We start from the raw sequence: 23907 nt of genomic DNA on the forward strand, positions 1-23907 counted from the left end.
CCACCCCCTGCCTTCTAGCAACACTCCCTGGACTGTCCTAGAAGGGTCCCGTCTTCTACGTCGCGGACTTTTACTCGCCATCTTTGCAGATGCATCACATCCACGGCTCAATGGCACCAACTGATAAACCAATGAAGCCAAAATCTTTCCTTCGTCAGCCCCAGCTGCTAACAAAAGTATTCCTTTTCTCCCCTAAATATGTGTGTGGATGACCTTACATGTACGACCAAATTACTACGTGTCCCTAAGAGCCTGTGTGATGATGTAGCGGTTGGAGCATTGGACGATGCCCAGGGAAACTAGATGGCCCCTTAGCCTGATGCAGCCCAGCTCTCCTTGCGCTCTGGCACCATTTGCTGGGGAACATGGGCAGGACGCAGGAGGGTGCTGTGGCACTCATCTTGAAGAATCCCCACTTGGGCATCTGGCTGGGTGGGGCAGGAGCCTGATGCTGGACGGGGGAGGCCTTGGGTCTGACCCAGCGCCGGGCAGGCCAGGGCCCACCTACCCCCTCCCTCCCTCCCTCTCTCCGGAGCTGCAGGCGGGCTTCGTAGAGAGCCGCACGCAGGAAAATCCGTGCGCCGAGCCCTGAAGTGGATCGTGTTCGCCGTCTACTGGAATGCTGCAACCCCCCCTCCCCAACTACTGCGTGGGCACTCGTGTATAAACAAACAAACCAGGCAAGGAGGAGTGCCCGAGCCTAGTCCCCCTTCGGGAGGCTGGAACAGAGAGAGGGGGGGCGGGGGCCGGCCTGCCTGCCTGCCCTGCGGCCCCTAAGCCCGCGGGGGGTGGGGGCCTCGGCCCTGGGGCGCACGAGGCGCCTTTTCGGCCGGTTCCCCCCCCCCCCCACGCCGCCGCCGCTCCTCGCCCGCGGGGACGTCTCCTCCCAGCCTTCCCCGGCGCGGAGGCAGGAGGAGGGGGAGGGAGGAAGGAGCCCCGGCGGCGGAGGAAGAGGAGGCTCCGCGCCGCCGTTGCCGCTGTCCCTTCGGCTGCCGGGGAAGAGGCGAGCCCGGCGGAAGAGGCTCCGCAGCCCCGGCGGGAGGGCGAAGAGCCCTTGGCGGGGCAGGACGCGGCTCTGCCGCTCGCCAGTAAGTCCCACGGCGGCGGCGGCGGCGGCGGGTCACTTTCTTTTCTCTCCCTCCCTCTGGGCTTGGCAGCGCAGGCAGGAGCGCTCCGAGACAGCGCGCGCGCGCGCCCTTCCCTCCCCTTCCCGAGGGAGCTGCACCGGTGGGCTCTCCGCCTGCGACGGCGCACAGGAGGCGCCAGCGGCAGGCAGCGCCAGGCGCGGGGGCGGTGGGCGGAGCGGGCTTTGTGACATGTGTACACTGGGGGGGGGCCCTTTGTGACATGTGTAGGGCTGATGCCGAGGGGGAAAGTATAAAAGGGGGCTGGGATCTCACATGGGACTCACTTCAGCCGGGACCCAGAGACCGCTGGAGGGGAGCCAGGAGCAGAAGGCAAGTCTGACTTGCTAAGCGGGGAAATCCTGGCTCGTTCCCCCATCTTGGGCCAACGCCAACGCCGTGGATATCGACGGAGATTCACCAGCCGCAAATTTCCGCCAAACTGGCAGGTGGAGCCCTGTATGGCCAGGGCGCTGGGTCTGGGAGTGTGGGGGGCGAGGGCCCGAGGAGATCCCTGCTCATTTTTGTTTCTGCCTTCCAGCAGGCCTGAGGAGAAGCCCCAGCGGAGGCTCTTCGCCATCTGGGCTGAAGCGAAGAAGGTGTCGGCGGCGCTGGATGGGAGAGAGACCCCCTCCCCCCCCCGACGGAAAGCGGGCAAGTGGGGGGGGCTTAATAAAGAAATAAATAAAGAAATAATATAAATAAATAAACCTCTGCCTCGAGCCTCTTATTGAAGCGTCAGGGATAGGGTGCAATGCTGTTTGACAAGCTCTAATGAAACAGACTCAGATGCGTGCAATAAATGTTGCCATGCCACCCACATCCTGATATTATGAAATTACATTTTATAACCTTTTCCTTAACAAAATGGTTATGAATTACAAGAAGAGCTAAATGTCTCTTACTCTGACCTCTATTTACAAAACAGCGGTGTGATAGATGTGTGATTCGACATAACTATATTACCAATGTCTACAGAAATGATTTTTCCTAGGATAAGCAGAGAAACACAATACAATTAATTCTAGAAGAAGGACAGTGCCAGGACAAGTAATAAGACCTTGACCCAAGGATTTAAACATCTCCAAGCGTGTTTTTCCCCCCTTTCTTTCTATTTTCTCATCTTGTAACCAATATTTTAACATTCGATTCATAACAGAAGGTCAGGAGATAGAAATTCTAAGAGGGGACCAGACAACAACATACATAGAGTTCCAACCGGGATTAACTCCGCTCTGTAAACATGGAAATCTCCTTCATTAAAGAATTAATGAAGAAAAAAGAAACATTCTCCAAACTCTGTTATTTATTGTGAGAACCACTAAGCTAAATCACTACAATGCACTCTACGTGGGGTTAATCTTTGAAGGCAGGCAATAAACTGCAGATTGTGCAAAATGCGGTGGCCAGATTATAAATTAATTAATTACACTACATTACATTTATATACCACCCCACAGCTGAAGCTCTCTGGGCGGTTTACAACAGTTAAAAATTGTAAACATTAAAAAGTATACAAGATTTTAAACAAACATCAGAAACATAAAAATAATGCTCAGACAAAACTGAGAGCCCCAAACAATGGTTACAACTTCCTTTATACAATAGCACAAACAAGTCGAAAGTGATTCCCAGCTATTCAGTAACCTGCAACGACCATCTGGATGCTGTGGTTTTCCTGCTACACACTTCCCTACAGACACAAGTGGGGAAACAGGCATCTAGGTCATTGTTTGGTTACATCTGCAAAAGCTAAATTGGTCACATCAGCAAAAAGAGCAAAGTGGATGTTAGAGAACCAGACCTTCAAAATGTCTGAGGTCTGGTTCACTTGATTTTACTTCAATGGTGTGCCCTCCCCCTTGTGTAGTGTTTGCACGTGGGCACTATTTCCTTGGGACGGAGAAGGGAAAGCTATCATGCGCAAACCCCACCCAGGCCCCCAGCTGAGCAAATGTTTCCCTGCGTGTACTCTGCAGCCCACAATTCCCTAAGGCACACGTGTTCCTTCTTCTATCACAGTCACAGGCACCATGGATTCCACCACCTGCCTACCTCCGGCCCACAGCGATCAAGGCTTTGCCCAGCTGCTGGACGCCATCACGGCGTTGAATAAATTGCAAAATGCCTGCTTGTATTAGCTAATTACAAGAGCCCGGATACACATCCGTGCCCAAGATAGTAGGCTGGGAGCAAAGTTTTGTGTTCTGAGTGCAAACTCTGCCCAGCAACAGCGATGTGGCGTTTCAACGTGTGACTCTGAAGTAACCTCACATGAGTGTGACTCATCTCCATTGTTTGTATGCTAATATAAGGAAATACCTTTAGATTGTTCGGGGCCAGACCCTGCAGGGCGTTAGCTTGCTGGTTTCTGGTCTTTCTCGAGAAATAAAGCTGAGTTGTATCCGCCGAAGGTCTGCGCGTCTGATTCCACTCTGAAGGATAAATTGGCACAGTCCTCCAGGGGAACGAACCTCTTTCTGCCATTTGGGCAACAACGGGGTTCACCCAGCAAGTGAGAACTGGAGAACAGGTACATGTAGCTGAGAACTGTTCCTAACCATAGTGGCCACCACGGTTTAAACACGCTCACTAACCATTCGCTGCAAAAGGTTTAGGGACATAGCCATGGCTTAGAGTGTTGTCTGAACAGGCCCATAGGCAAACTGCCTTTGATACTGTAGGTAGAAGATAGGACTAGTAGCCACTGAGAGCCATCTACTCCATGAGTAGTACTTTCAAATACTTAAAAGGTTGTCACACAGAGGAGGGCCAGGATCTCTTCTCGATCCTCCCAGAGTGCAGGACATGGAATAACGGGCTCAAAGGAAGCCAGATTCCGGCTGGACATCAGGAAAAACTTCCTAACTGTTAGAGCAGTGCGACGGTGGAATCAGTTACCTAGGGAGGTTGTGGGCTCTCCCACACTAGAGGCCTTCAAGAGGCAGCTGGACAGCCATCTGTCAGGGATGCTATAGGGTGGATTCCTGCATTGAGCAGGGGGTTGGACTCGATGGCCTTAGAGGCCCCTTCCATCTCTACTATTCTATGATTCTATGGTTCTATGAATTTGTTTAATTCCCTTTTAAAACCATCCAAAATGGGGTCCATCTTGTGGAAGCGAATTCCAGAGTTTAACTCTGTGCTGTGTGAAGAAGTCCTTCCTTTTATTTGTCCTGAATGGCTCACCAATCAGCTTTTTGGGATGGTATTATAAAGATAATATAAAAATAGTATTACAAAAATAAGTAGGTTTGGTCTTTAAGGTACCAGTAGGCCCCTAGAATCAAGAGCCTCACTCAGGCCAAAGTCCTAAGGCAGTCAGTGGAGGCTGGTGATTCCGATGTCAGTGGGGCTGTGAATCCACTCTGGGTTTGACTCGGAACCAACCAGAGCTCTAAAGAAGCTGTCCAAGAGCACTTGGTGTTAACTCCTTTAGAGTTCTGCCAGAAACCTGGAGCGGATCCACACAGCCCACTGACATCACAGCCACCAGCCTCCACTAAATGGAGTAAAGCCCTTTCCACACATCCAAGAGAATGTGTGATGGTTTAAAATGTGTCTTGGAATGGGGCCGTGCACTCTCTATGCACCTGGAAATCCCAAAAAGGCAGGGGTTGTAATCACACAGAGCTGTATTTATATTCCAGTTGTATTTACATTCAACTGCTAATTAGTTCAGATGATACAATAAAATCAACAGGTCCACGCAGTGACAGCCAACTGCTTGGCGGCATATTATTTCTATGTACGGTGTAAATGCTGTATTAAATCTACTTCTAATGCTTTCACAAAGCCAGAATTGAAGCAAATGGTCAGTGTTATGCAGAGAGAGAAGCCTGAGGAAGAGAAAGAGTGATTGAACTATTGAAGGCAATACAAGTTCAATGTGGTTGGTGGGCCTAGAAGGCCCAAAGGGGGAGCTAAGAAAACAAGGCCAGGAGCCTTGATATTCCTGCTCTGTATGTAGGCCTCTGGATGGAGTTTGGTTCTTGCCCGTGAACTGCATGATGGGATTGGAATAATGTAAGTGCCTGAATGTGCTTTAATGCTAAAATGGTGATATCAACCAGGATATGCTTGATTGCAATTTCTGACTGTCAAGACTGCCTGATATATAAGGAGGACTGACCATGCAGTCCAATCTGACATTGCTGGAAAAGTCATGGACCATCTGTTGTTAAGGTATAATGAAGAAGTTTTCTTTCATCTGTCTTTGTTGAACTTTGCTAACTGCTAATTAGTTCTGATGCTACCATGTCTAAATATACCTGCCTTTCACACTGCCAGTTGAGAAGTTCTTTGTCTGTAGGACAAAGAACTCTTTCAATCACTCTTTCTCCACACAGCTGTATTAAGCGCAATAAAACAGAGTTGCCTTACAACTAAAGTGGTTTTTTATCTTTGACACCTGCAAAATGTCACTGAACGTTTACTTAGATGCTAAATACTTGGAATGCATCGTTTAAGGGCCCAATCCTTAGTGGATAGTCAGTATATCCCTCCATGCAATGCATTTCACTTTCAGAGAAAGGATTTGTCTGCTTCGTCTGGCAGCGCGGCTTTAGAGGGGGAGGGAAAGAGGAGACACCGTACTGCAGCTGCCCCGGTCTCCTCCCCACCCCCAAGAACGTCCCCCTTTCCCTTCTCCACGCTCTTTTTTCGAGCATGTAGGCATAGCCAGTGCAGTTCCCTCCACAAAGGCTACAACAGACAGGGGAGCAGACTTTCCTGGCTCCGAGGTCAGAGCCAGAAAATAGAACTATCCTATGCCTCATTTCCACCAGCGGTCTCCTCTCGGCACTGTTGCTGCCATCCCCATGAGAGCAGTGGCGTCTCCTCACGAGAAGAGGCCAGATAACGCAAGAAGTTGCGGGCACTTTCACAAGGATGGCAGCAGCCATCGCACCAAGAAGAGACGACTGGTGGTTGCGAGGGGACATCTAGCCTGTAAGTACAGCCCTCACAGCCAGTGTATGCTGGGAAGCATGCTAGGGCTTTGAGAGAAAATGGCAGATCCATCCTAAAACGGCTGCTGGGGTCCGAGCTTTGGATTCGGAGCTTGGACTTTGCACACCCCTAATAGCCAGTGCAGTTCTCTCCAAACTGGCTACAATGGATAGGGGAGAAGTTTCCTGGCTCTGAGGTCAGAGCCTTGTCTCTGACCTCAGAGCCAGAAATTAGAATATCCTATGCCCACCACCTCGATGCTGTCTGGGGAGGGGTGTAACGTTGGTCCCTTAGCATCCTTAAAGTCTTTGCAAGAGAGGAGGATGGAGAACCAAGTAGATGGCGTTGGCACAGCACGATGCCCTCCGCCCATCAGCCTCAGTGAGTGCCAACTGCCAGATGTAGTGATGGCTACTAGTCCTCAGGGAAAGAAAGCAGCAGTCAGGATTCACTCCATCGTTCCTGTGTCTGTAGGAGGCTGTCAGAAGGAGAGTGAGAAGAAGCGGCAGCCCTTCCGCTGTGTCCATGGCCTGCTCAACATGGACAACTAAGAACCTAGTGCCTAAAATTGCTTTCCATCACCCCCTCCCTCCCTCCGTGTGAACAGAATGCTGGACTAGAGGGGCCCCAAGCTGATCCAGTACGGCTGTTCTTATGTTCTTAGTGTAACAGGAAAAGCAGCACTTTGGTCCCAAAACCCACATTTTTCGTAGCCTTTCCATTCCACTGTGGACAATTTCCAAGATAGTCCTCTACTGTAGATCCATTTCCAGTGGAAGTTTCCCATTTGAACTCCTGCAGAATATCAGAAAATTGTTACTGATCCACCATGGGATATTTTCTTCTATTCTTTCAGATTCTCTACTCGGCAGAAAAATAGCTAGCAGGGTGATGAATATTCTTGGTTCAAAGTGTTCTATCACAAAACCAAAATCCCTCATGCATTGGAGACATCCTTATATACTGTTATCTAGTAGTTGTGAACTGGTGGGTTTACATTATGTTGGACAATGGCAGCTGGTGGGACAGAACCAAGGAGTCGCCATAGGCGGGAAAAACGGCATCATTGTCGTGTCTAACCCTACTGCCCCTGTTTTGGGAGAAGGTGTTTCAGGTAATCAATCAGAATCAGATTCGGACCTAGAGGAGGCGGCGCCAGACACCAGCCAGCCTGTACAAGAGGCGGAGGAAGCTCTCACGGGCGATTCACCAGCTAGGAGTCAGGCCTCTTCAGAGCTTATCTCCTCAAGGCCAAACGCTACATACTCAGTGGGAAGTGAGCTTTCTTCTGGAGGAGGGCGCCCCGAAAAGCTAGCTGATGCTAAAGTCCGTCGAAAGCTAAAACACACAAAGTGGAAGGAAGGCGTGAGAAAGTTGGTCTGACTAGGATTGCGCCAGAACCTACCTCCTCACCAGGCTCTCTGAAGTTACGAGAGTTTGGGAAGGGGCTTCCTGTTCTCCTTGGTTGGACAATTGTCTTGCTTAGTTTGCATAGTTTTGCCTAGGGGAAAGTTTCCAAGAGATTAGACTCTCTTCAGGTAGAAGAGATGTTTGCTGCTTAAAAGCTTTGTGGATTACCTAGCAGGCCTCTTCATTTGTTTCCCAACGAAAGTCTGGAAACAAAGCCCTATGAAGAGAGACTGAAAGAACTGGGCATGTTTAGCCTGGAGAAGAGAAGATTGAGGGGAGACATGATAGCACTCTTCAAATACTTAAAAGGTTGTCACACAGAGGAGGGCCAGGATCTCTTCTCGATCCTCCCAGAGTGCAGGACACGGAATAACGGGCTCAAGTTAAAGGAAGCCAGATTCCAGCTGGACATCAGGAAAAACTTCCTGACTGTTAGAGCAGTACGACAATGGAATCAGTTACCTAGGGAGGTTGTGGGCTCTCCCACACTAGAGGCCTTCAAGAGGCAGCTGGACAAGCATCTGTCGGGGATGCTTTAGGGTGGATTCCTGCATTGAGCAGGGGGTGGGACTCGATGGCCTTGTAGGCCCCTTCCAACTCTGCTATTCTATGATTCTATTCTATGATTCTATGAAAGCAGGAGCTTTCTGAGAAACACGACAATCATGATGCTGAACATATCCTCCAATCAACCACATGGTGATAATGAAAATGTTACTCATAGGAGGCAGTGTGGAGACCAGAAATTTTACGGCTGAACACTTCTGGCAGCATTTTACCCCCTCAAGTTCCCTCCAGCTGGAATCACACAGACACATTCATGGCCTTTCACACTCTTTTTATGAGACAGATTTCATTCAAAAAAATATTTGGATTTGTAAATCCTTCCTGCCTTAGGATGGAACACATAAACAATTCATTAGTAATTATTCTCTCTTTCAAAAATCCAATATTCAATCAATTCATCCACCCGTTAGAAGCTTCTTTTACCCAATTACATTCCTATGTATATTTTGTTAAAGCCGAGGCTGCTTATTAACATTCACATAGTTAATTCATTGGTAAGTATTCCCTCTTCTTAGGTTATACTAATAACCAGTCAATTCCTCAACTCAAGCATTGCCCAAACTGAGAACATTAGTATGGTGTCTCTCAAAAATGAATTCTCTAATGGGTTCTCAGACTGTGAGTTCTCCTGAAGCATTTTCCACACTTAAGGCATTATAAATAGTTTCTCACCAGAATGAATTATCTGATGTCTGTTCAACTTGGATTTCTCTCTGAAGCACTTCCCACACTGAGAACATTTGTATGGTTTCTCTCCAGTATGAGTTCTTTGATGGATCTTCAAATTGGTTTTCTCTCTGAAGCACTTCCCACACTGAGAACACTTGTATGGTTTCTCTCCACTATGAGTTCTATGATGGATCTTCAACTTGGTTTTCTCACTGAAGCACTTCCCACACTGAGAACATTTGTATGGTTTCTCTGCAGTATGAGTTCTGTGATGGATCTTCAAAACGCCTTGCTCAGTGAAGCTTTTCCAACACTCAGGGCATTTGTACGGTTTCTCTCGAGTATGAGTTCCCTGATGTGTCTTCAATGCACTTCCTTCGCTGAAGCACTTCCCACACTGAGAACACTTGTATGGTTTCTCTCCAGAATGAGTTCTGCGATGGATCTTGAAAACGCCTGGTTGACTGAAGCTTTTCCCACACTCAGGGCATTTGTACGGTTTCTCTCCAGTATGAGTTCTCTGATGTGTCTTCAACGAGCTTCTTTCGCTGAAGCACCTCCCACACTGAGAACATTTGTATGGTTTCTCTCCAGAATGAATTCTCTGATGTCTTTTCAATGTGTCTCCCAGAGAGAAGCACTTCCCACACTGAGAACATTTGTATGGTTTCTCTCCAGAATGATTTCTCTGGTGTCTTCTCAAACTGGATCTCGTAGTGAAGCACTTCCCACACTGAGAACATTTGTATGGTTTCAATATAGTATCAATTTTCTCATGTCTAGTGAAGATTTTCTCAGACTGGGGATCTTCATGCTCCCTCTCTCCAGTATGAAGTTGCTCATGATTCATCAATTCTTCTCTCAGGTGGAAACATTTGCTACAATGAGAACATTCAAATGGTCCCCCCCAACTTTGAATTTCTTGATTACACTTTAGTGACTTTGTATAAATAAAGTTCTGTACACACTCAGTAGAGCTTTGAAATTTCTCTTCTGGGGGGTTAATCTGAAGTCTATTCAGATTAGCCTCTTTGTCATTCTCAGAAAATTCAGTTTTACACCCTCCTTTAATTGTTCGTTGATACTGATCAAAGCTTGGATTTCGCTGGAGATTTTCATCTGTCATGGGGCATTCGTCGTGGTCCTCCACATTATCTATCATAACAGGTTGTAACTTGTAGCGATATCTTCTACCATACTTTGAGAACATGGGCATGTTGTCCCCTGTGCGTCCTTTGGAAGGGGGACTAAACGCAGCTGTAAGATCTTCCGTGACTTTATGACATTCATTCTCTCTTCTCTCTGTCTCTGTCTCCTGACCCATTTTGGACTTGCATCTTTCTTTATGCATCTCAGCTGTCTCCATCACATTCACTTGGCCCATCTGTGATGCTTTCCCAGACATATCCTGTGGCTCGTTTCCTCCATACTGACAGTCCTCCATCTTGACCTTGCTTCCCTTCCAGTTGCCTGTGGAAATGGAAAAAGAAATGTTGCTCATTCTCTGCTAAACTCTTTTCAACACCACAGCCTCTGTTTGCTTGACTGGTCCTTCTAAGGCATCTCTCTGCTGCATCCAGGTCTCTTTCTATTTCTGTAATCCTTTCAACCCCCTCCTTTATTCTTAAATTATAAGATAATTGTAGCAGAAGATAAGGCAAGTATTAGATAAATTAATTTAAAATATTAATTACAAATAAAGACTAGTGACATTATGTTCTCGGTGAAGGAAGCCAGGACCAATACAGTATTGTGAGGCCTGTGAGAAATACAGAGAAAACTGTGCCCAATGGTGCCCCTCTGCCAGTAGAAGACATACCAGTGGCAGACATAATTTCCCTTCATCCTATGGCACATCCCCCACATCTGCTCGACACGCTTGGGAGACCCCAAATGCCAATTCCCAGGCTTCCGTTGGAGCCACCTCTGATTAAAACCTGGTTTAGGTTTTGTGTTTCCCCCCAGATACATACATATTTGGAATTTGAAGGAGGACCATGCTTTCTGACAATCGACACGTTGGAACTGCTCTTTCTATCCACTTGTCTCAGTTCTTAAAATGACAAATGGCCTCAGTTTCCCCCCCCCCCCTGCATTGACAGGACTTAAGCCAAAGAACTCCTTACCTGAAGGCTCCACGTTCCCCCCGTCCTCCTGCAGGACTTGCCAGAGTGTGGTCTGCTGCGCTGGCTGGGGCAAATTCGAGCTGACGATCTGCAAACACAGGCGACTTCCACAGCTATCCATCTCTTCCTGCAGGAAGGAGAACAGGCAGAAGGAAGGACACTATGGCAAAACCCCAAACAATTATTTTCACAAATAACAGTCCATGGATATACATCTGTGAAATGAATTAATGCTCCAGCTTGTCTGCTTCCTTCTTGAATTGTGGAGTCCAGTTCTGGGCTCCACAATTCAAGAAGGACGCAGACAAGCTGGAGCGTGTTCAGAGGAGGGCAACCAGGATGATCAGGGGTCTGGAAACAAAGCCCTATGAAGAGAGACTGAAAGAACCGGGCATGTTTAGCCTGGAGAAGAAAAGGAGAGACATGCTAGCACTCCTCAAATACTTAAAAGGATGTCCCACAGAGGAGGGCCAGGATCTCTTCTCCATCATCCCAGAGTGCAGGACACAGAATAACAGGCTCAAGTGACAGGAAGCCAGATTCCGGCTGGACATCAGGAAAAAGTTCCTGACTGTTAGAGCAGTATTACAATGGAACCAGTTGCCTAAAGAGGTTATGGTCTCTCCCACACTAGAGGCCTTCAAGAGGCAGCTGGACAACCATCTGTCATTATTATTATTATTATTTATTTATATAGCACCATCAATGTACATGGTGCTGTACAGAGTAAAACAGTAAATAGCAAGACCCTGCCGCATAGGCTTACATTCTAATAAAATCACAATAAAACAATAAGGAGGGGAAGAGAATGCACCAAACAGGCACAGGGTAGGGTAAAACTAGCAGTATAAAATCAGAACAAAATCGAGTTTTAAAAGCTTTAGGAAAAAGAAAAGTTTTTAGCTGAGCTTTAAAAGCTGCAATTGAACTTGTAGTTCTCAAATGTTCTGGAAGAGCGTTCCAGGCATAAGGGGCAGCAGAAGAAAATGGACGAAGCCAAGCAAGGGAAGTAGAGACCCTTGGGCAGGTGAGAAACATGGCATCAGATGAGTGAAGAGCACGAGCGGGGGAATAGTGTGAGATGAGAGAGGAAAGATAGGAAGGAGCTAGACAGTGAAAAGTTTTGTAGGTCAACAGGAGAAGTTTATATTGGATTCTGAAGTGAATTGGAAGCCAATGAAGAGATTTCAGAAGTGGAGTAACATGGTCAGAGTGGCGAGCCAAGAAGACGATCTTAGTGGCAGAGTGGTGGACAGAAACCAACGGACTGATGTGAGAAGAAGGAAGGCCAGTGAGAAGAAGGTTGCAGTAGTCCAACCGAGAAATAACCAATGCATGAACAAGAGTCTTGGCAGAAGAGACAACGACAAAAATGAACGAATCCTGGCAATATTATAGAGGAAAAAACGACAGGATTTAGCTACTGTCTCGATTCCTGCACTGAGCAGGGAGTTGGACTCGATGGACTTATAGTCCCCTTCAACTCTACGATACGATTCTATGATTCTAATGGAGTAAACTGCCCCATCTCACCTGAACATTTACGTATAATTATTGTTTTAGAGATAAACCTGAGAAAAGAGGTGGCTGGTTGCAACATTTTGTTTCTGCCTCTGGCCACAACCCCATTGATACTTGGGAGATCAGGGCTCTGCAGGCCTTCTCCCAACTGCCTGGAAATGAGAACATGCCATCGGTGAAGTTCCTCAAACCACGTGGACATCCATTCCAGCATCCGTGTGACCCTGAATCACCAGAATGTCACCTACCTCTTTCACACCAGTTTGGTCCATTTCTTGTTCTTCAGGAAGAAGTGAAGAATTTGAAAAGCTTGGGAATTTGATTCCTCTGCCTGGGAAGGACAAAAGGAGGATTTTATAAAGGGAAACAGCCCGTTCCTTTGTGCTTTGGATGGCCAGGATTATTATTTTATTTATAATAAAACTGGCCATCCAAAGCATTGAAATGCCAAGTAGAAGAAAATAGTTTTAGATGCCCCACTAAAATTAAACACTGAAAGACCCAATCTAATCTCCCCAAGGAGGAAGTTCTTTAAGTGTTGCAGACGTGAGGTTTTTTTGGCATAGAGCCTGTAATTTGGCAATAGGAAACTATATCTCTGCTGAAATTCCCTTTTCCTTGCAACTGCTGAAGGCTCAGGAGTCCTGCCTACCTTTCAGCCTCCTCATCACCCAGAAGGAAATCTCTCCCGGTCCTCCTTACTCAAACTTTTTAACATCTGCTAACTTTGCACAATGTCTGTAAAGCTAAGCTGTTCTACTGAACTCCTTTTTGATGAAGCACCTCAGCTCTCGCACAACGTTTTGGAATAATCTTGCTTAGGAGCTGGTCCTCCTTTTTAACCTGATCTAGTCTAAGCATCGCACAAAGACCAATGTAGCATCACCGTTTTGCTCGGGTTCTTTGTAGATCTCTCCCTTCACAGGATCTGACGGTTCTTCAAACTCCTCCTTCAGCCACCCCTGAAACAGGCAGGATGATTCTACTCAGAACAGAGGGCAAGAAACACTTTCTGCTCATCTGGGTAAAATGGTTTATCTGTGTTTTAATTCATTGAATATAGTATTTGCTGCTTCAAAACATTCTGTGCTAAAGCAGGAAATATCTATAGTCAATAAAATATTAGTAATTACAACAATAAAAACAGCAACAGGCATAATGTAAAGGTAGGTATTTTATGTGGCAATACACTATAAGGGGGGAACATTCTACAATTGTAGAACTTTTGAAAACAATGAAAAGGCTCTGATTTAAATTGGCGTTCCTAACCTGCAAGGTCACTGTCCTGTCCTCTTTCTGGCTCATGAGGAAGTCCTCGGCCAGGGCCACGGCCTGGGAGCAGGTGTCCGGCCCTCCTGCCCGGATCCAGCCCTGGAGGTCCACTGGCAGGCTGGCCAGGAACTGCTCCAGGATCAGCAGCTCCAGGATCTGCTCCTTGCTGTGTCTCTCTGGCTTCAGCCACTGCCGGCAAAGCTCCTGGACTTGGCTGTGAATCCTTCGGGGGTCTCTGACCTCCTGGCAGCAGAATTGCCTGAAGTGCTGGCGCTGCGCCTCCATCCTCAGGGCTTCCCCTCGCAAGATGGCCGCCTTCACTTTCCCATAGTCCTCCTGATCTCTGGCTTCCAGGCTCCGAAAGGCCTCTTCTGCTTCCCCGCTCAGTGCTGGCAGGAGCCGGGCCGCCCACTCTCCTCTAGGCCACCGGCAGGCCTTGGCCACTTGCTCAAAGGAGGCCAGAAAGGCCTTGGTATCTTCCCATGGTGCCATCTCTGACATCCCTGGGCTTCCCTGCGTTGTGTGAAGGGGCTGCAGTGTCCTCAGGAACTCCTGCCATTGGGCTTCCCAGCGCTCTTGAATCCCCTTCAATGGTTCCCCTTTCCCATCTTGCAATGGGTCCCATCCTGGTCGCTCTGTCGCGTAATCCAGCTGGACTTCCCTGGAGGCTTTTCCTGCTCTGCCTGATCCTTCTTTTAGTTCTGGGCCTGCAGGTCTTTCCCCCTTCATCGCTTTCTCTCCTAACTCTGTCTTCTCAAATCTAGAGTTAAGAGTATTTCCAAATTAGACATTTTTAGTGGAACATCTTAGACATAACCAATAATTAAGAGTTTAAAAAACTAATTTTGAAATACAGGGAAATTCCTATCCATTGTTTATAAATTATTTAAAAATAAACTAAAGGATGACACCGAACCAGAACAAATGAAAGAGTTTATAATGAAAAGAATATTCGGAACTGAAGTCACATAAGGTTTTTTTCAGGGTTTCTCATGTACCGGTCAAAGTGAGATAGACAGACAGACAAATCCACAGAGCGTGTTCAGAGGAGGGCAACCAAGATGATCAGGGGTCTGGAAACAAAGCCCTATGAAGAGAGACTGAAAGAACTGGGCATGTTTAGCCTTGAGAAGATAAGATTGAGGGGAGACATGATAGCACTCTTCAAATACTTAAAAGGTTGTCACACAGAGGAGGGCCAGGATCTCTTCTCAATCCTCCCAGAGTGCAGGACACGGAATAACGGGCTCAAGTTAAAGGAAGCCAGATTCTGGCTGGACATCAGGAAAAAGTTCCTGACTGTTAGAGCAGTACGACAATGGAATCAGTTACCTAGGGAGGTTGTGGGCTCTCCCACACTAGAGGCCTTCAAGAGGCAGCTGGACAACCATCTGTCAGGGATGCTTTAGGGTGGATTCCTGGGCCTACAAAACCATCGAGTCCAACCCTCTGCTCAATGCAGGAATCCACCCTAAAGCATCCCTGACAGATGGTTGTCCTACAAGACCAGAACTGGACGCAATACTCTAGATGAGGCCTAACCAGGGCTGAATAGAGAGGAACCAGTTCCTCACGTGATTTGGAAGCTATACTTCTATTAATGCAGCCCAAAATAGCATTTGCCTTTCTTGCAGCCATATCGCACTGTTGGCTCATATTCAGCTTCCGATCTACAAATCCAAGATCCTTCTCGTTTGTAGTGTTGCTGAGCCAAGTATCCCCCATCTTGTAACTGTGCCTTTGGTTTCTATTTCCTAGAACTTGGCATTTATCCCTATTAAATTTCATCCTGTTGTTTTCAGCCCAGCACTCCAGCCTATCAAGATGACTTTGAAGTTTGTTTCTGTCTTCCAGGGTATTAGCTATCCCACTCAATTTGGTGTCATCTGCAAATTTGATCAGCGTTCCCTGCACTTCCTTGGTTTCTGCCGAATCAACTTGGTTTCTGCCGAATGTCTATACTGGTGGGGGTAATGGGAGTTGTAGTCTAACACAGTTTAAAAAACTAATTAAAATATAGTGAGAAAGGGTGAGCTACATAGAGCAACGTTTGTAGTTGATGTCAGTCAGCTTCCTGTTTGTGTGTCAAGAGACCCCTCCTTCTCATTTTTATATTAAATAGGGCCAGGCATTATGTCTTCACCTCCACCCTGCAGGGTAGAACAGGCTGCAAGACCCATTTTGTGCAAAAGCAGTGCCTCAACTACCCCTGTCTTTGAAAAATCCCTTTCACGTGCCTTCAGGAGAAGTCAGACTCATGGCTACTGTATAATACAGGGAGAAGGAATGGATCCCTTTCCAGAACTTTCTTTAATCTCTTTAACAACATAGTGAGCAGGTTTGCCAAGGAGCCCAGTGCACAGAGAGGCCGGAATCCAGGCGAAGCGAAAGAACCAAATCAAACCCAACCCTTTCTTAAACAACCAAGACGACAGAAGTTGCTCTAAAATATAAAAATGAAACATCAAACTAGCTGGCGATAACTTGCAGACTAGAGCCTGAAGAGTTACTCACCTGCGCGTCTTACACCAGGGTGTCCCCTTGGGCCTCCAGGCAATGAGTTCAGTTTGGGCCTGGACTCTTTGTCCACCAGCAGAAACGCAAAAGTCCTTCCAGGGTTCCCAGGGAGGGCAATTCAAACTGACCAGTCAAGATTCTTGGGGGATGTCATCCTCCAGGTCCACCCAACTTCACTTCTTTCGCATAATCTGATTTATGGGGGAGGGAGGGAAAGCGAAACTGGTGAGTCAGCCTGGAAGGCATAGAGATGTAAATTTGGGCACTTTAGCTGACATTCTTCTTTGTCTAAACATATTTCTAGAAAGACTGGGAAAGACTCGAGTTTAAGGTATCAGTAGGCCCCTAGAATTAAGAGCCTCACTTAGGCCAAAATCCTAAAGCAATCAGTGGATGCTGGTGGATCCGATGTCAGTGGGGCGGTGAATCTGGTCCAGGTTTCACTGGGAACCCATCAGAGCTCTATAGAAGCTATACAGGAGCACTTGGTGTTACAAGAAAGCGCCCGGACACAAGCGAAGAATATTTGTCAGAGTTCTGATGGAAACCTGGAGCGGATCCACACACTCCACTGACATCACAGCCACCAGCCTCCACTGAATGGAGTAAAAGCCCTGTCCACGCATCCAAGAGAACGTGTGATGGTTTAAAATGTGTCTTGGAATAGGGCCTGCGCACTCTCTGTGCGCCCGGGAACCCTAAAAAGGCAGGGGATGCAATCACACAGAGAGTTGTATTTACATTCAACTGCTAATTAGTTTATTTATTTATTTATTTATTTATTACATTTCTATACTGCCCAATAGCCAAAGCCCTCTGGGCGGTTCACAAAAATTAAAATCATACTAAGACAATCAACAGGTTAAAAGCACAAATACACAATACAATATAAAAAGCACAACCAGAATAAAAACCACGCAGCAAAATTGATAATTAAAATACAGAGTTAAAACAGTAAAATCTAAATTTAAGTTAAAATTAAGTGTTAAAATACTGGGAGAATCATAGAATCATAGAATAGCAGAGTTGGAAGGGGCCTACAAGGCCATCGAGTCCAACCCCCTGCTCAATGCAGGAATTCACCCTAAAGCATCCCTGACAGATGGTTGTCCAGCTGCCTCTTGAAGGCCTCTAGTGTGGGAGAGCCCACAACCTCCCTAGGTAGCTGATTCCACTGTCGCACTGCTCTAACAGTCAGGAAGTTTTTCCTGATGTCCAGCCGGAATCTGGCTTCCTTTAACTTGAGCCCGTTATTCCGTGTCCTGCACTCTGGGAGAATCGAGAAGAGATCCTGGCCCTCCTCTGTGTGACAACCTTTTAAGTATTTGAAGAGTGCTATCATGTCTCCCCTCAATCTTCTCTTCTCCAGGCTAAACATGCCCAGTTCTTTCAGTCTCTCTTCATAGGGCTTTGTTTCTAGACCTCTGATCATCCTGGTTGCCCTCTTCTGAACACGCTCCAGCTTGTCTGCGTCCTTCTTGAATTGTGGAGCCCAGAACTGGACGCAATACTCTAGATGAGGCCTAACCAGGGCCGAATAGAGAGGAACCAGTACCTCACGTGATTTGGAAGCTATACTTCTATTAATGCAGCCCAAAATAGCATTTGCCTTTCTTGCAGCCATATCGCACTGTTGGCTCATATTCAGCTTGTGATCTACAACAATTCCAAGATCTTTCTCATTTGTAGTATTGCTGAGCCAAGTGTCCCCCATCTTGTAACTGTGCATTTGGTTTCTATTCCCTAAATGTAGAACTTGGCATTTATCCCTATTAAATTTCATTCTGTTGTTTTCAGCCCAGCACTCCAGCCTATCAAGATCACTTTGAAGTTTGTTTCTGTCTTCCAGGGTATTAGCTAACCCACCCAATTTGGTGTCATCTGCAAATTTGATCAGCGTTCCCTGCACCTCCTCGTCCAAATCATTAATAAAAATGTTGAAGAGCACTGGGCCCAGGACTGAGCCCTGCGGCACCCCACTCGTTGCCTCTCCCCAGTTTGAGAAGGTTCCAATGATAAGTACTCTTTGAGTCCGATTCTGTAGCCAACTGTGGATCCACCTAATAGTTGTTCCATCTAGCCCACTTTTAGCTAGTTTGTTAATCAGAATGTCATGTGGTACTTTGTCAAAAGCTTTGCTGAAGTCAAGATATATGACATGGACAGCATTCCCACAGTCCACAAGGGAGGTTATCCTATCAAAAAATGAGATCAAATTAGTCTGACAGGATTTGTTCCTGACAAATCCATGTTGGCTTCTAGTAATCACTGCATTGATTTCAAGGTGTTTACAGATTGACTTCTTTATAATCTGCTCCAGAATTTTCCCAGGGATGGATGTCAGGCTGACTGGTCTGTAGTTCCCAGGTTCCTCCTTTTTGCCCTTTTTGAAGATAGGGACAACGTTAGCCCTCCTCCAGTCGTCCGGCACCTCACCCGTCTTCCATGATTTTGCAAAGATAATAGACAAAGGTTCTGAGAGTTCTTCCGCTAGCTCCTTCATTACTCTTGGATGCAGTTCATCGGGCCCTGGGGATTTGAACTCATTCAAGGAAATGAGGTGTTCTTTGACCATTTGTTTATCAATCTCAAACTGCAATCCTGCCCCCTCAATTTCTGCTTCACTTTTTCCAGGGGGGTCATAGATCCGCTTTTGGGAGAAGACCGAGGCAAAGTAGGAATTGAGCACTTCAGCCTTTTCTTTGTCGTCTGTTATCAATTTGCCATCCTCATTAAGCAGTTGAACCACCATTTCTTTCCTCTGTCTTTTACTACTCACGTATCTGAAGAAAGCCTTTTTATTGCTTTTAGCATCCCTCGCTAATCTCAGCTCATTCACAGCTTTAGCCTTCCTGACGCCATTTCGGCACTTCTGCGCCACTTGTCTGTACTCTTCTTTTGTAGCCTGGCCTTCCTTCCACTTCCTATATGTATCCCTTTTTGTTTTCAGTTCATCAATAAGCTTTTTGTGGAGCCACATTGGTTTCCTCTGTTGTCTTCTATCTTTTCTCCTTGTTGGAATTGTTTGTAACTGTGCCTTTAAAATTTCATTTTTTAGATACTCCCACCCATCCTGCACTCCTTTTCTTTTTAGGCTCCCTTGCCACGGGACCTTACTTATTATAGTTCTGAGTTTATTAAAATCAGCTTTCCTAAAATCCAGAGTACATGTATGGCTACGCTCGACTTTTGTCTCCTTCATAATCAAGAATTCAAGTATGACGTGGTCACTTTCCCCCAGAGTTCCCGTAACTGCCACTTTATCCACTAAGTCATCCCTATTGGTCAATAACAAGTCAAGGATTGCTGACCCTCTAGTTCCTTCCACCACTTTCTGTAGGAGAAAGTTATCACCCATACATGTCAGGAATTTCTTGGAAGGGCCGCTTTTGGCAGTAATGGTCTCCCAACAGATATCAGGGTAATTGAAGTCCCCCATCACTACTACATCACACTTCCTTGAAACACTGGCAATTTGTTTCTCAAAAGTTTCGTCCTCGTCTTCTCCTTGATTGGGTGGTCGGTAGTAGACTCCGATTATCATATTCTTTTTATTCCTAGCCCCATTTATTTTAATCCAGACGCTCTCGACGGGGCTCCCAATCTCATCCGCCTGTATTTCTGTGCAGGGATAGGTATTTTTAACATATAGTGCAACTCCACCTCCCTTTCTATTTCTTCTGTTCTTTTTGAACAAGTTATATCCTTCAATTGCTATATTCCAGTCATGGGAGTCATCCCACCAAGTTTCAGTTATACCTATCAAGTCGTATTTGCCTTCATGTAATAAGAGTTCAAGTTCATTCTGTTTGTTTCCCATGCTCTGGGCATTAGTATATAGACATCGAAGACCATGTGTTTTATAGTCTGGCTTTGTTCCTACCTTGTTGCAGACACTATTTTGGGACTCTGTTGGAGCTGTTCTCTGTACTGTGGTGCATTGGCCTTCATCCATTGTTGCCTCAAAATTTACGTTTATTACGAATAAAAAGGTCTTCAGCTGGCGACGAAAGGAGTACAGTGTAGGCGCCAGGCGGACCTCTCTGGGGAGCTCATTCCACAACTGGGGTGCCACAGCGGAGAAGGCCCTCCTCCTAGTAGCCACCTGCCTCACTAGTTAAGATGCTAAGGTGTCTAAATATACCTGCTTTTCACACTGGCAGTTGAGATGTTCTTTTTCTGTAGGACTCTCTCCATACAGCTTTATTATGCTCAATAAAACAGAAGTCATCATATAATTGGAAGGGGTCTACAAGGCCATCTAGTCCTACCCAGGAATCAATGTACATGGGGTTTCTAGGTAGTCACCCTTTCAGAAACTGATCAGGCCTAGACCCACGTAGCTTCATCAAGGTTGCAGCATCCCATGCCATCACACCAGATAACCTGTATGTGTCAGAGTTGCCTTAAAATCAAAGTGGTTTTTTTATCGTTGACAATTTGGGGGGCTCTTATCTGGGATGAGCACATCTGAGAGGAGAAGAGGTTTGGGGACTGCCTTTGTCCAAACCCTACCTGTGCACACCCAAGGTAGGAGGCCTTTTGAAATCTCTAACTGTGGGGCTCTGACTTTGCCATTCCGCCTCTCTCTTCCGCTCTGGGGAAGCCTCATCTCCTTTTTACTACTACTCCGTTAAACTGACCTAATTAGATTAAGGTAAGGGGATTTTGTATTATTTTCTGGGTTACTTTGAGGTCCGCCTGGTGCATACACTGTACTCCTTTCGTCGCCAGCTGAAGACCTTTTTATTCCCTCAGTATTTTAACACTTAATTTTATTTATTTATTTGTTTGTTTGTTTGTTTATTGCATTTTTATACCTCCCAATAGCTGAAGCTCTCTGGGTGGTTCACAAAAGTTAAAACCATCAAATACAATTCAAAGTATAAAACAAACAACAGTGTAAAAACACAATATAAAAGTATAATAAATTTTAACTGTTCTAATTCTGTATTTTAATCTTATATAAATTTCTGCTGCGTGGTTTTATCCTGGTTGTGCTTTTTATACTGTATTTTGTATTTGTGTTTTTAGATTGTTGGATGTTTTATAATGGTTTTAAATTTTGTGAACCGCCCAGAGAGCTTCAGCTATTTGGCGGTATAAAAATGTAATAAGTTTAATAAATAAATAAATGTTTTCTGGGTAATGCTTTCTCTTTGTTTGGAGAGTGAGGTTGCCCTGGAATTGGGCTGAGGACCAGGATCAAGGTTGGGTCCAGCAGCCGTGCCGAACTCACTGCGAGGGGCAACCCGGTGGTGCTTCCAAAGCAAGGGGCTGGTCTCTCTACGAATAATCCTGGTTTGTGAGGCAGAGTGAGTCTATCCATTTTTCTATTCCCTCCTAAACAAGAGCTGTTCTGACTGAGCCACCCTTTGCACCTTTTCCAACATAAGGGGGTGAAAGAAATTTGGACCCCTCCTTCAATAAGCCGTTCCGTGTGAATCATAGAATCATAGAATCGCAGAGTTGGAAGGGGCCTACAAGGCCATCAAGCCCAACCCCCTGCTCAATGCAGGAATCCACCTTAAAGCATCCCTGACAGATGCTTGTCCAGCCGCCTCTTGAAGGCCTCTAGTGTGGGAGAGACCACAACCTCCCTAGGTAACTGAAAGTCCAGTGTGATCGTAAGGTATGGAGGCATCAGTCTCCAAGCAGTGCCTTTGCCCCCCCAAAGGGACCCCAGCGCATTTTATGTATGTCCGCTATGGGCAGAAAACTTGCAAGTTTTTAAAGGAATGGAACTGGTATAGCAGAGATGACCCCTCTGAGCAGTTTCCCTTGCGTGGGACTTTTGACTTGGACAAAACGGCCCATTTGAGGGGAGCCCTAGAAAGCAGAGTTAGTAAAGTTAATTAGGGGGAATGGGATGCATTTTTTTTCTTATTTATTTATTTATTACATTTCTGTACCGCCCAATAGCCGGAGCTCTCTGGGCGGTTCACAAAAATTAAAAACATTCAAAGTATAAAACAACAGTATAAAACCATAATATAAAATACAATAGAAAAGCTCAACCAGATAAAAACAGCAGCAATGCAAAATTACAAATATAAAATACAATAGAAAAGCTCAACCAGATAAAAACAGCAGCAATGCAAAATTACAAATTTAAAACACCCAAGTTAAAAAAATTTATAGACTGTTAAAATGCTGGGAGAATAAAAAGTCTTCACCTGGCGTCTAAAAGCATATAATGTAGGTGCCAAGCGAACCTCCTTAGGGAGCTCATTCCACAGCCGGGGTGCCACAGCAGAGAAGGCCTGAAAGCGGTAAGGAATCCTGAAAGAGGTAAGATCATGCTCAGGGCTCCTTCTCCGTGATCCCCTGCCAAAGGAAGTGAGGCAGGTGGCTACCAGGAAAAGGGCCTCCTCTGCTGTGGCCCCCCGGCTGGACCTTTTTATTTTCTCAGCATTTTAACTGTGTATCAAATTAATTTTAACTTTGCTGTTTTAAATTTCCAAGATATTATTCGCAGTTGATTATGAGACCTCGGGGCAATTATGGGTTCACTGCCTTAGCAGGTCATTATTTTGTCTGTGGGAATAAAGCATACAAATACTGTATTTCTTCGATTGTAAGATGCCATCGATTGTAAGACGCACACTAATTTCAGTACCACCAACAGAAAAACACACACACCTAAGACACACCTGCGATTCTAAGACGCACCCCATTTTTAGAGATGTTTATATGGGGGGAAAAGTGCGTCTTAGAATCGAAGAAATAGGGTACCTCCCCTCAGGATGGGGAGGCACATGTTATGTGGCAGTGTGTGCTTGACCATCTTCCTGAAGGTAAAATCAGGAATGCTAGAATGCCAGAGAAGAAATAAAATCACCAAGTCCGCTCACTGACGGTCAAGTGCTTGGTATGTACGATGTAAATGCTGTATTAAATCTACTTCTAATGCTTTCACAAAGCCAGAATTGAAGCAAATGGTCAGTGTGATGCAGAGAGAGAAGCCTGAGGAAGAGAAAGAGGGATTGAACTATTGAAGGCAATACAAGTTCAATGTGGTTTGTGGGCCTAGAAGGCCCAAAGGGGGAGCTAAGAAAACAAGGCCAGAAGCCTTGATATACCTGCTCTGTATGGAGTTTGGTTCTTGCCCGTGAACTGCATGATGGGATTGGAATAATGTAAGTGCCTGAATGTGCTTTAATGCTAAAACAGTGATATCAACCAGGAAATACTTGACTGGAATTTCTGTCAAGACTTTTTGATATACCGTATTTCTTCGATTGTAAGACACCATCGATTGTAAGATGCACACTAATTTCAGTACCACCAACAGGAAAAAAAAACCTTAAGACACACCCGCGATTCTAAGATGCACCCCATTTTTAGAGATGTTTATATGGGGGGGGGGGGGAAGTGCGTCTTAGAATCGAAGAAATAGGGTAGTAGAAAACAAATAAGCTAGCTTGATAAGGACTGACCATCCAGGTCAATCTGACATTGACAGAGGAGTCATGGGCCATCTGTTGATTGATAAGGTATCACCTCCCAGTTCCATTGATTGCAGAGTGGAGCCCACTGCCAAGGTTCTCTCCAGCCAATTGGCAGAAGAGTGCTGTCTCCAAGCCTGTTGAGACCTTGAGGCTTGAAGAGCATAAGAACTGGCCTGCCACGAGGTGGCGGGCCGCCCCGGTCAGGGCGTCCCCAAAGCGGGTGACACCAAAGGGGGTGCGCCCCTTTGGTTTGCCCCTTCGGGATGCCATGAGGGTTTCTCTCTCCTCCCTGGGCTGTCA

General features: G+C 46.1%; 2 protein-coding genes across 2 annotated transcripts in view; both read right to left on the minus strand.

The window, feature by feature from the left end:
- The window catches only part of LOC134395624 (zinc finger protein 397-like), a 284784-nt gene that overhangs the window by 105066 nt on the left and 155811 nt on the right, over positions 1-23907 (minus strand). The window lies entirely within an intron of this gene.
- LOC134396965 (zinc finger and SCAN domain-containing protein 31-like) lies at positions 1408-14368 on the minus strand. Its single transcript, XM_063123579.1, has 6 exons — positions 13637-14368; positions 10847-10973; positions 9920-10190; positions 9218-9499; positions 8724-8986; positions 1408-1709 (listed from the first exon to the last, which is right to left on the minus strand). The coding sequence occupies exons 1-6, from the start codon at positions 14366-14368 to the stop codon at positions 1408-1410; spliced, it is 1977 nt and encodes a 658-aa protein (XP_062979649.1).

This window comes from Elgaria multicarinata, chromosome 3, assembly GCF_023053635.1.
Source record: "Elgaria multicarinata webbii isolate HBS135686 ecotype San Diego chromosome 3, rElgMul1.1.pri, whole genome shotgun sequence".
NCBI classification, from domain to species: domain Eukaryota; kingdom Metazoa; phylum Chordata; class Lepidosauria; order Squamata; family Anguidae; genus Elgaria; species Elgaria multicarinata.

Bases quoted from the DNA above. Each gene is read 5' to 3' on its own strand.
- LOC134396965 (XM_063123579.1), bottom strand. From the start codon at position 14,368: ATGAAGGGGGAAAGACCTGCAGGCCCAGAACTAAAAGAAGGATCAGGC. The intron at 10,974-13,636 runs GTTAGGAACGCC...TCCTTCCTGCAG, and splicing joins ACAGGACAGTGACCTTGCAG to GAAGAGATGGATAGCTGTGG. The intron at 9,500-9,919 runs GTATGGTAGAAG...AATCTTCACTAG, and splicing joins AACATGCCCATGTTCTCAAA to ACATGAGAAAATTGATACTA.